The sequence below is a fragment of the Thermobia domestica genome, chromosome 9 (genome assembly GCF_964235325.1).
Source record: "Thermobia domestica chromosome 9, izTheDome1.hap1.1, whole genome shotgun sequence".
NCBI classification, from domain to species: Eukaryota; Metazoa; Arthropoda; class Insecta; order Zygentoma; family Lepismatidae; genus Thermobia; species Thermobia domestica.
This window is the reverse complement of record NC_137462.1, coordinates 39308181-39321780: the sequence shown is the minus strand read 5'-3', so window position 1 is coordinate 39321780 and position 13600 is coordinate 39308181. Positions and strand designations below refer to the sequence as shown.

The window sequence follows — 13600 nt, the reverse complement described above, 5'->3', positions numbered from 1 at the left end:
ATGACGATTTCATTTAGCTTACAATTGATATCTAAACTTCTGCAAGCCACTAGTCACAGTTATACACACAAACCACAAACATCCCTCTTTGTAGCTTTGGGTAACAGGATGAGAGCTATTGATATTACCACTCTTGTAAAATCCTGAATTGCAGCTCTAATTCGGCTGAAGATAATATTCGTCACTTTTGTTATCTCTGATGCATGCGTTTCTTTCGTTATCTTTACCGTTGAATCATAGCATACATTTGCCATGTTTCGTCTGTACTCTGAAGACTGCGGATGTCTGATTTCGTTACTGCCCATGTATCCGATTCATACATCGAAACAGGCAGAATACCTTCAATGAACATTTTACATTTTAGACGATTTAGTATTTTACTTTTCAATACGAAGCTGTTCCTTCCGAATGCATTTCAGTCTAGTTTTAAACGTTTGTTAATATGTTATTGGAAAACGACCATTAGGAAGACCTACGCGTAGATTGAAGGACAACATTAACATGGATCTCGCAGAAATAGGAATACAAAGTAGAAACTGGATCCAATTGGGTAAGGACAGAAGTCAATGGAGAGCTTTTGTGAATGTGACATTTAACCTCTGGGTTCCATAGGCCATAGAGTTAGTTAATTAATATATATTTTGATATTGCAATAGAGTTAGTTAGTTAATATCTATTTTGATATTGCCATCCATGAATATTTTCTGTATAAAATAAAAGTTTCACAACTTACAATCCCGTGTTCTCAATTTCAATCCTTTATTTCCTTCTGAAGTTATTGAACTTCATATTAATATTTCTCTTCCACATTCATTTTGAACTCGACTTCCTTGCTCTTCTATTGTATTTTGTGGATCTCTGCTGTTTGCGAAAAGAACCATTCTATCGGTGAAACGAAGACGGGTCAGATGTTTCCTGTATATTTATCTCTTTATTCTTCCAGTTAAGAGATTGAAACACATAGTCAACCACTTTTGTAACATGATTGGACATAGGATCACTCTATTGTAGCACCTTCTATATTCTTAGTCTTTGCATAGCTGAACACTTGGACATTCGAATTGGCTTATTTATTGATTATTACATAAGCTTCTTCGACATCATTTGATTTAAGAACATTAATAACCGGTGAGGTCTTCACCGAATCGAAAACATTCTTTTACATAATCAATGCAGCATATGGAGAACTCATACTTGTTTGATCTTTCTATAAGCGCCCTCAACACCTGAATATGATCTATTGTGCTGTCAACACAGCTAAATCCAGTCTGTTCTCTGAGTAGAAGAGGTCTATTTTTCTACTCTGAACGTCAATACCTTCGTAAATACTTTATAAATTGCAGGGATAAGATTTATAAATATACAACTTCGTAGGTCTTCTTGTGTCCTTTGTCATACCTATGATCACGACACTTCTACACTTCTTGTCACTGGTGGGGCCGCGGTGGCTCAGTGGTAGAGCGTTCACCTCTGGTGCTTGGGGTCCCGGGCTCGATCCCAGCCCCCGCCACGTGAACTTTGTGGTGGACAAACACTGTGTGCGTGGGTTTTCTCGGGGTTCTCCCGTTTCCTCCCACTACCTTCATTCCACCATTTCATTCATTACTCATCATCACCGTCTCCTTTAGCCTAATCGGCATAAGCGTGGGACGTAAAACTCAAAGATTTTTCTTGTCACTGGTATAAAACATCAGGATTTTTTCGACAGCTACCCTTAGTATCTAAAGTAACTCCTTTTCCATATGTTTTCCTCGTTTCATACTCTTTACAGTATATAAACCTCTTCTTGTAGCAGGTGGGAGGATGGATCTCTCTTTTCTCTCTATCTTCGCATTCTTTCACTTAAGGTTCATAGTTTTGAATGCAGCTTGCTGTAGAACACTTAAATATTCTTCCGTATTCTCGATTTTTAAAGGTAATGTCATCCTCTTCTTCAGCGCTACTATCTGCTTTCACCAATTGCTTAGACTCTACTTTGCCTTCTTTAAGACCCATATCAAGCACTACCTCTATTCACGGTAATAGTTTCTCTTATTCCTATGATACCTAGGAAGACTAATACATTTACTAAGTAGGCTAGGAAACATTATAAGCAGCTGTCATAAGTAAGAATGTGCTAAGCATTTAAGCCTAACTCTTAACATATGAAAAATAATGGAGTTAATCCTTCACACATCATCATTTATTGGAATCACGTTAAACGCTCGCCTGTAAATATTAAGTAAATACTTCGAGCTTCAAAGCTTACTAATTGAACCGCGTTATATACGATTACAAATTATGCCATTAACGATTTCGTGCTTATAACTCAATATAGCAACATCGTGCACATGATGATTGGTCCACCCTTAACTAGGTATGTACCAATAAACCAAACACTTATTACTCGCCAATGTCACTGGCAACCGATAGATTTATTGATGGCAAAGGGTGCTGCGCATAGTAATTAGCGATTTGCTCTTCGTATTCTTTGATGTTCTCATTTCTGCTTACTTAGTTAATCAGTAACGAAACCAAATACCCATCCAAATTAGATGCATACAAATCAAAATTATGAATTGTGTTGCACTTGTAAGGTATTGAGATGCTCTCTCATTTAGTTTGGGTATTGTTGTTTGTGTAAGTTTAGCGTCGCTTTTCATCACCAAGGATATATGAGACGAGAACCAACAGTTTTAGGTGGCATCAGGAACACTGTTATGCGTTAAAATTCCAATACCCTTCCACTGGGAATCGAATCCAGGACTCTACGCACTAAAGGCATGCATGCTATCTACCAGACAAGCGGGGAAGGCTTGGTTTGCGTGTTATGACTGACTGACTGGGACACCCAGGAAACGTTAACAATAAAACGGAATTTGGAAGAAAGTTGTCCAAGGACCACCTCAGCATTTTCCTCGATAATTTTTGACTGAAGAAACCTCATAGAAACCCATCTGGATGGCTAGCACCGAGATTCGAATCCAGAAGTTCCCGATTATGAAGCTGTGTTCAATCATATATCTATCTATCATATAAGACGCTCATATACTTCTTTTGTTTCTTGAGGAAAATTCTATGAAAGTGTTGTATTATAAATTCTGTTGATATTTTATACTTTTTTAGTATTAGTCTGATTTTGTACTTATTTTACTCTGACCTACATTTTCTATCTTTAATAAACTGAAAATACACACACACAGAAGACAAAGCAACGTTATCAGCTGAACTTACCTCTGGAATGTTGATATCGTGTTTTCATAGCTTTCGCCAGCACCTACAAAAGCAACATTTGAGTCAACAACATGTACGGATAATATCATTGTTATAGGATCACATACTTTGAATTGCAAATAGAATGCAATAAGGATACAAATACAGTTAGTACTTTCGACACGGTATTTCAGAATAATAAGGACGAGTCAAAAGTTTTGCAATATTTCGGTCACTTTGGTTTCATGCGTCAAATTCCTACGAAAATTACCTAGTATTCAATGTAGAGGTGTCATATTGAATGATAGGCTGATAAATGATATACTGATTGATAAATGAATTGGTCATATAATGACAGTACGATGAATGATTGATCACATGTTAAATAATAAATTATCACTGCTGAAACAATAAGACTGAATCTTGTTTCATACGTACTAAATCCGTGAACTATGTCATGTTGAAATAATAGAAAAGATATCAATTCAAAATCTGACTGGCATATATATATATAGGGTGTTCTTAAAATGGCGCCCACGGACCACAGACCACTATTCTACAAGCGAGGATGTTATATGACGAAATACGCTCCGAAGCTCTTCCTTCAGCCGTTATTGGGAATCAAAATTTCACAATGTGGCAACGAATATAAAAAGCAGCTGAATCGATTGATAATATGTAATGCGATTGTCAATTAATATCGACTTTAGCTGCCATCTGGAAAGAATGGATATAACTATTTAATAGATTGGTAGATCTAATCTACGGTTTTTTATTTGCGACGTTGCCACATAGTGCAATTTGTCTCTCTAGACGAGGACTCAAAAAAAGTATACAAATATATATATATTTGTTTGTTTCTTTTGACTTGTAGAATAATGCTCTGTAGTCCGTTGGCGCCAATTTTAGAACACCCCATATATATATCTAGAACACTATTCTACAGGCCAAAATAAAGCGAAAATGTTATATGATGGTATGCCCTACGGGGCCTCTTTCAACCGCCAGGGAGAATAAAAATTTCAGAATGTGGCAACGTCACAGACTAACTTGAAGCCATTAGCATTACTCTACAAATACAAGAAGCAGTTGAATCGATTGCTGCACTAATAAGTGATGCAAGTGTCAATCAATATTGACTTTAGCTGCCATCTGGCAAGAACCGATATAACTATTTGATATTGGTAAATCTAGACTACTCTATGCTTCTTCATTCGCGACGACTGCAATTTGTATCTCCAGACGAGGACTTGAAAGGTATACAAGCAAGCAAACAAACACACACACACACACACACACACATATATATATATATATATATATATATATATATATATATATATATATATATATATATATATAGGGTGATTCAATAAGAACGTACCAGCCTATATCCCAGCTAATACTGCATGTAGAGCCTTCAAACAAAAAAATGCATTACCAAATCGTATATATAGAATGCAATAAAAATAATAGTGAGACCAGTGGCGTCTCGTGAATACCTCCAACGGGGGGCAACTTCAAAATTTGAAATGGAAAGTGGTATAACTGTTGGAACGTTCGAAAGGACATTAAATGTCATGCAACTTTTAGAGGACAAACTTCGTCATATCCTTTCCCATTTGGCCGCTAGAGGCGTTGTTGCAGACTTGTATCTGACTACCCGTAGCAGGCCTTTATATCAGCTAATAATGCACATAGAGCCGTCAAACGAACAATTGAACTACCAAATCGTATGTGTAGACGTCAATAAAAATAGTAGCGACAACAGTGGTGTATCGTGAATATCTCCAACGGGGGTCATCTGCAAAATTTGACATGGAAACAGGGGTTGGTCGTGCCTCCATTGAAACAAGCGCACAATGGAAGAAACGTCGAGAGGAAACACGTTGGTATATTTCTTCTTCATTGGCAGCAACAAGGTCGCATTACTAGGTGAAAGTCAGATGGTGCGAGGGTGTCCCCTGTCACACCAGGCGAATGCCGGGAGGGTACGTGCAAACCATGCCCTGGCAAACAACCGCCGATGCCTTTGCAGGATTAACTCGGGGCCTAAGCCAAGGGTAGCCCAGACCCACAATAACGTGGACGCGCGATGTATCTTGTGTGCGTACGTAAAATATGAAATATATCCCAAATCCGGGAGCATGTGCTGTGGGCTTGTTTGTCATTGTTTCGAACAGCACATTCATTTATCGTTGCCAGTGATTGTGGGGTAGTACTCTTGTAGATCCAGTAGCTAACACGTACATGACCTTGCTCAAGACATAGTGTATGCGGCCTCGAAAAGGCGATTGCTGCTATGTCAGACAGAGGGCAGAAGGAGCGATGCTGTAGCCAAAACAGGTAACACAAGCGTGTAGAGTCCAAGAGTGATTAATCTCTGCAGTGAATTAAAGTGGTCCGTGTACTGAACAAGGTGTCGTGCATTGAGTTCTACTACCCCTGTGCATTACAAGCTCGTGACGGGACGAATACGAAACTTCCACAAGCAGTGAAACCTCTTTGATTGTGTTGATGTTTGAGTGATTGTAGTAGGAAGTGTCGGTAGTAAATAACATTCATGCGGGATCCAAATTTGGAGGCATTCCAAATGCTCATGATTTTAGGGGAATGCCGGGAAAATTATAGGGCTGCAGCTCGATTATACGCTGAACGCTATCCACAGCGACAAGCTATTTCCCACAATCTGCTGTGGAGATTAGCAGCACGATTGCGACAGACAGGCAACATGCGTGGACGCTATGGTGTCCGAAGAAGAGTCGTAGAAAATGAAGACGTTGCCATTGATGTACTTGCCGCTATTACAGTAAATCCTCATGTATCTTCGCGGCAGATAGCACGAGATCGTGGTATCAGTCAAGGTAGTGTCCTGCGTATTCTGTGGAAATCACATTTTCACCCGTACCACCTCTCTCTGCATCAAGAACTAAGTGATGCGGACTGTAATTTACGGCTTCTGTTCAGCAACTGGGTGGTCAATCGCGTGAGAGAATATTCGAATTTCATTCACTTCATTTTATGGACTGATGAAGCGACATTCTGCACTGATGGCAACGTGAATCTCCACAATGTACATTAATGGGTAGCGGAGAATACTCACTGGATGAGAGAAGTCAATCGGCAACACCGATGGCGCATTAATGTGTGGGGTGGCATTGTAGGCACTCAGGTCATTGGGCCATGGTTTTTTTCTGGTCATTTAACAGGTGCAATATTTCGTGATTTCTTGCGACACCATCTACAGCCGCTATTGGAAAATGTACCTCCATATACGTCAGAAGCTGTGGTTTTAATTAGATATCTGTCCAGCCCATAATGCTGCCATGTGTAGGGAAGAGCTAAATGTTCTATTTCTGCAACGCTGGATCGGAAGAGGTTCCAAACCAGTTTCCTCCGCGGTCGCCCGACCTTACTTGTATGGACTATTTTTCTGGGGTCCAATTAAGGATCTTGTGCATGTCAACCGACCAACTACAATTCGCAACATGCAAGACCGGATTACAACCGCATTCCGGACCATCAACATGGCCGAGTTGGAAGCTGTTGCTCACAATCATTTTGGACATTTGTGAAAGCCAGGGGCGTCGACTACACTCTGCAGAAGGAAGCTGATTCTTTAGCTCTTTACTCATCTTTCTCCAATGGCTTGATTGCAACGCCTCAGCTTTCTGTTCCCATTTTTTGTTCCATGCTTTGGCAACAGCAAATTTGGTTCGTCTTTCTTCGTTGCAACCAATAGTTTCTTGTTCCGTTTTGTTATAGCATCGTACATTGTCCCTCATCATAGTTCTCCCCATCCACTGCGCTTCTGTCGCAGCCATACGGAAACCACTCTCTTCAAATATTGCCTACGTCATTGGTTCCCTATTTAGAGCTTCATTCAACAGCAGCAAATTTACCTCTGTTTACTATTACAGTATGTACCCTCCCCCGTCATGGTCTTTTGCCGACGCCATTGTTGTCGCCACTTACACGGTGTGATTCCGCGTTCCGTTGTACGTCCCGTTCGTTTCAGACCAGTATTTACTCTCTTCTTTGGTTCCGCATGCAGAAACAATCGCATTATCTGACTTTGACCTCATAATGCGATCGTGTTGCTGCCACGGAGGAAGAAATATGACAACGTGTTTCCTCTTGACGTTTCTCCCATTGTGCGCTTGTTTCAATGGAGGCACAACCAACCCCTGTCTTCGTGTCAAATTTCGCAGATGACCCCCGTTGGAGATAGTCACGATACGCCACTGGTGTCGCTACTATTTTTATTGACGTCTACACATACGATTTGGTAGTTCAATTGTTCGTTTGACGGCCCTATGTGCATTATTAGCTGATATAAAGGCCTGCTACGGGTAGTCAGATACAAGTCTGCAACAACGCCTCTAGCGGCCAAATGGGAAAGAGTTTGTCCTCTAAAAGTTGCATGACATTTAATGTCCTTTCGAACGATTCCAACAGTTATACCACCTTCCATTTCAAAATTTGAAGTTGCCCCCCGTTGGAGGTATTCACGAGACGCCACTGGTCTCTCTACTATTTTTATTGCATTCTACACATACGATTTTGTAATGCATTTTTTTGTTTGAAGGCTCTATATGCAGTATTAGCTGCGATAAAGTCCTGGTACGTTCTTATTGAATCACCCTATACAGGGGGTTGACAAAAATGTCTAAAAACACTTCATACAAGACACGTAAGTTTGGCCCTCCACTGTACAACACGTGTTGCGGTTGCCGAACGTTTTTTTGTTTTCAATGTGTCATGTGGACACATACTCTTCCGTCAGCAGTAACCAGTTCACCTGTGAGTGCCGTGGTGTGAAAATGGTGCGGTAAAATGGGCGACCTGACAGACTTCCAAAGAGGCATGAAGATTGGTGCCCGTCTGGTTGGAGCTTCAGTGGGAACAGTGGCGAACATTGTGGAGGTATCGAAAGGCACTGTGTCCAATGTCACGAGGGCATACACAATTCATGGGCAACGACGTACAAAGCACAACAGTGGTCGAAAGACAATCCTGTCAGATAGGGACCGGAGGGCATTAAAACGGATTGTACCAGCTAAAAAGAAGACCACTGCAATGAAAATTACGTCTGAACTCAATGCCGGCCTACAGAACCCAGTTTCATCGAAAACAGTGCGACAGGAACTTTATAACATGAAAATTCATCGCAGGGCCGCTATCGCCAAACTCCAGGTCACAGCAGTAAATGCAAAGAGGCGTATCCAGTGGTGCAAGGACCACAAAGCGTGGACTCATGAGCAATGGAAACACGTAATGTAGTCCGATGAATCGACCTTCACCTTGTTTCCAACAACCGGTCGTGTTTACATATGGAGAATACTGTCGCAGGCCTATGATACAGACTTATCTCCTCCCAACTGTAAAGCATGGGAGTGGTTCTGTTACAGTATGGGCAGTGATATCGTGGTTTTCTGCAGGTCCCATCATAACCCTGCATGGAATGATGAATGCTAAGGCGTATGAAGCCATTTTGGGGATCAGGTTCTACCCATGGCCCAAATATTGTTCCCTGATGGTGATGGCATCTACCAAGATGAGTTGGCACCCTGTCACGCTGCAAAAACGTGAAATCATGGTTTGAGGAGCATGACCAGGAGCTATCATACCTCCCCTGAGTCCCACAATCACCAGATCTGAACATCATTGAGCCATTGTGGTCTGAGTTAGAAAGGCGTGTTCGGTCTCATTACTCTCCACCAGCATCCCTTAAGGAACTGGAGAATGTTTTGGAGGAACAATGGTAGAAAATTCCACACACCACGATTCAGGAGCTGTATACGTCCATTCCACGTCGGATCCAAGCTGTTTTGGACGCAAAAGGAGGCCCCACACTATACTAGATATGATTTTCACACTTTTGCAAACGTTTTAGATTTTTTTTTTTTTTTTGTCCAACTCCTGGGTATATATATTGCTTTATTTTGACCTGTAGAATACTGCTCTGTGGTCCGTGGGCGCCATTTTTAGAACACCCTATATATATATGTTTGTTTACGTGTATTCACATACATAGTTATTTTTATTTTTGTCATTCGCGTGTATCATAAATGTTGTTGATTCAGTTTGTGGTTAATTACATTATATTAGTTAACGTTAAGAACCAGTACATTCGATATTTTGAGAATATCTGCATGTACGTAAGACTTTCCGTGTCCAGAAATTTCGGTGAATGACGTCATATTGCTCATGGTCGTATAAGAATGCATCATCGCGGCATCCCGCGCTGAACAGGTCAAGACTCTCTGATAAAATTCCTGAGTGTTGGCGCTGCGAGTGTTCTTATCGTGTGTGAACAGCACATTGTAGAGTTAACATGTAGTAGGCGCAGTCGAAACCAAAATTAGATAACAAAATGGAGCAAAGAATGAATATGCTTTCTACGTCAAACTTGGAAAATCAGCAAATGACACACACAAAATGCTAACAACAGTTGAACCTTGAGGTGTGTTCACGAATAGATCAAACGTTTCCAAGAAGGACAGGATACCGCGGAAGATGGTCCGCGAGCTGGCCAGCCTGCAACTACACGCACCCCGGACAACGTACAGAAAGTAAAGGAACTTTTAGCTCAGGATCGTCGTATGACATTGCAAATGGCAGCGGAGAAAGTGGGAATTGGTTGTGAGACGGGGCACCTCATAGTGACCCGGAATTCGGGTAAATGAAAGCTTTGCTCCCGATTTGTGCCCAAAACTTTGACGCCGGAACATATGCAACTTCGGCTTGACGACTGTGGAGACCTCATCGACAAAGCGATCGAGATCCAAATTTCCTGAAAACCATCGTCACAGGCGACAAGACCTGGTGCCTGTGGTACGATCACGAAGGCAAACGTCAAAGTACGGAGTGGCGGGGTCCAGGGTTACCAAAAAGCAAGAAGGTGCCATCTGAGAGATCTCGCATCAAGACAATACTTGTGGTGTTCTTCGACTCTAAGGGTCTCATCCATGAAGAATTCCTTCCTAAAGACCACGTTAAATGTCGCTACGTACATGGAAATACTGTCAATTCTCGGACAGCCGTCGACAATGTGTGAAAGCGATCAAGGAACCGTTATTTTCGAGAGTTTAACCATCTTGTGGTGAAATAACGCACCGCAAGTGTCATGATAAGATAGAATTAGTGATCTCATTTTTTATGATGGGCACATCAACGTTGCGAAAGACAGAGGTATTGCAAGATGGACTGCTACCTTTGTTTGAAACAGGTGACATCCCCGAGTTTATGGATGATGGAGCACCATGTTATAGGGCAAAGTTGACAACCAGTTGAAAGAGGAAAAATAGGGTTAAACTTTGCCGAGGTCTTGAGAATCCCCGTACATGAATCTTACAAAAAACATTTGACATCAATTACAACTACAATTGCACAAACGGCCATACAGATCCATAAACAAGCAATAGGCACCTGAAACATTCAATGAGGAATAGTGCTCCCTGTCTTACGATGTCTTCGATAACTTACTGCATGTCATGCCATGTACGGTTGACGCTTTAAGTGATACCAAAGAAGGTAGCACATTTTCTATTAGTTCACAGCATCTGTACAGGTACATAGCAATGGCTACAGACTCATTTTGCGAGTGTACAATTACTTAAGTCAAGATAGTACATAAACAACCATAAATAAATTCCTAACCTTAGTAGCAAATTCTCTAGACGATCTTTCTGGGCAGGTTATTTTATATATATAGATTCCTGCGCCTGCAATTTTCAAATGCTTATTCAGTAGGAAGAAAAGGTTAGGATCTGAGATATGTGAACAATCTGCTTCCTTCATTTATCAATATTCAATTATAAAAACTATTCATTAGTACATACACGAGGATTATTCAAACAGGATTTAGGCATGGTTCTTGAGACCTGCAATGTTGGGCACCGCCCTCAAGGTCTGAAGTATATGAAGACTGGTATATGGACAATGCCAGTGCAGTAGACTAGAGTCCCGGCTTCCATTTCTGGCCAGTAGTGTTTCTTCACTGTTAGAACACTATTTTCACTATATTCTAAATTCTGATTGGGTCACAACAGAATAAATGTGAACCAATTCTGCTTAGGACGAGGAAGGAATACAGAAGGGCAGCCAGTTATAGACTAATTTTTTATTAACAGTCCTACTTCATTGCGTATATGAATAAACACAATTTCCTAATATTTGTCTGTCTAGGTAAATTGTCGCTGTAACGGACAACACAGTTGCAACTTAATTTTTTTTTCATAAAACTTTTCTCAAGAATCTGCTTTTGACGTTAATAATTTATTAATAGTATTTGGTTTTCTGTGTTAAACATACATTTATTTCGTACGATAATTTACATTAAAATGGCAGCTTTTTACATGAGAGTCAACCGGCATTTCTTTAATTCAATTGCATCCATGCACCTTTTCTGTTTTTGATCATATCAAGCGTATCTTCGTCAAAATTCGAAATAAATAAATAAATAAATAAATCCAGTTAAATCTTTACGCTGGATCCAAAATCATGAAGATAAGTAAGAGTTTTCATTTGTATAGAACCTATACACTATAAGATTAATAGAATTTTGAAATTTTACTCTCTAGGAAGTGTGTATATTATATCAGAGAGAAGAAAAGAATGTTGATTTTTTATTAAAATATAACTACATAATAATATAATATATTATTATAATAAACATATAATTTCTACTCCAGCTAACTTCCTAACAGAGACAACCTCGAAAAAAAGAACAACTAACATGATCCAATATAATCTTTGTTTTAAAAGAAGTATAATCTTAAAGGTTGATAAATCAATGATTATTACATTAGTTTTACAGTACTTGCTTAATGTTCTTCTGTGAAGTAACTTAGATGATATATTTACAACCTGCAAGATAAACAAATTTTCCATTAACTCCTGTCTGTTTGACAATATACTGAAATAAAGAGCTGAGAGATGGTGCTAGATACATATAAAGGTACTGCCCGAAAGGTTTGCGTCGAGTCCCCCTCCAAACTGACGCCCAAACTTGAAAACTGCTTTTTTTTTTTTTTTTTTTTGTTTGTTTGTTGTTGTTGTTGTTAAGTACTGCATCCAAAGATCAGTTGTTTATCCCTCCTTTTTTGTGTTCTTATATTGCATTTGCAAAGCAAGGCGGCAGCACACAACAAAATAAAGACACAAAAATGTACTACGAGAAGTAATGCACACTTCACCATTAAAAATAATGTTATCGTGGGGAATTTTCTTGCGGAAGACAGTCGTGTGAGGACGTAGACCACTCTACACGTCCATCAACTTCCACTGCTGTGAAAGAATTGATTCAGACAGATAGATGGATGGATGATCAGCACTCGAAAATATTTTCTTCTGATCTAGACACCATTCCTTAAAAAACAGTCGCCACTAATGTTGTCCAAATCGAATCTTCCGAAAACCGAAAATCGATTATCGAAAAAGTTGCAATTTTAAAAATCTATTTTCGGTTTCATTTTTCAAAAGGTAAAAAGAAAATAATGGGAAATACGTCCTCAACCGTATAGGATGAAAGAAATAATCTGAACAAACATTCGTATTCACGGTTGAAGAACAGAGACAAAAATACTGACTGATAAGAGGAACAGAAAAACACGTGTCAGTCAGTTATACAGACAGACACAAAACAAAAAAGCTGAAAGAAAAAAAACGAGAGCCACTAAAGTAGGCAGCACAAGTGCGTTGTGAAAGGTTTCGTTGCTTTTAAATCTACGAGGTGCACACCAAAAGTATGTGCCGTTTTGTTCTAAATCCCTTTCCCCTTTCGGGGAGGATCATTTCAGGAAACCAACTGTGACGTTGGAGACCTCCATTCTTCGTCTCTAATTAGTGCAAATTTTATTTACTAGGTGGCAGCAGTTGAACCACAATACCTGAGCGAGTTAGACGTGTTTCTGATACTATCCGGGAACATGGAATTTTCGGCAGAGGAGCAATGGGTAAGTATGAAATTTCTCACTGCAGCTGTAAGTTGAACAGCCGATTCATTGCCAATTGAAAGGTGGATGGTAATAGTGCTGTCGCAGAAAACTATGTCAGGAGTTAGGTGCGTGAGTTCAAAGCAGGTCGAACGAGTGCTGAAAATGAGCAGAAGTCTGAACGTGCAGAAACAGCAGCAACTGATGCTAACGTTGTCCGTGTTGAAAATTTCATCATGGAAGACAGGCGTGTCATCATACAGTATATTTATGATACACTGGGGCTAACAATGGGAACAGTTGAACGAATCATTTCAAACGAACTGGGAACTAAGGAAAGTTGCTTCTCGCAGGGTTACACGAATGCTTAATGATCAAAATGAAGCAAGGATTCGATCAAGTGTTGCACACTTGAAATGTTTCAGAAGAGAGGGACGCAATTTCTTGGAAAGCGTTGTGACAATGGACGA

At 40.0% G+C, this 13600-nt stretch overlaps 1 protein-coding gene across 1 annotated transcript in view; it reads right to left on the bottom strand.

Moving 5' to 3' along the window:
* The window catches only part of LOC145694593 (lysophospholipase D GDPD1-like), a 112029-nt gene that overhangs the window by 89243 nt on the left and 9186 nt on the right, over nt 1-13600 (bottom strand). The window contains exon 2 of the mRNA XM_081770960.1: nt 3214-3256. Coding sequence (XP_081627086.1) covers nt 3214-3256 — 43 coding nt within the window. The remainder of the gene's footprint in view (nt 1-3213; nt 3257-13600) is intronic.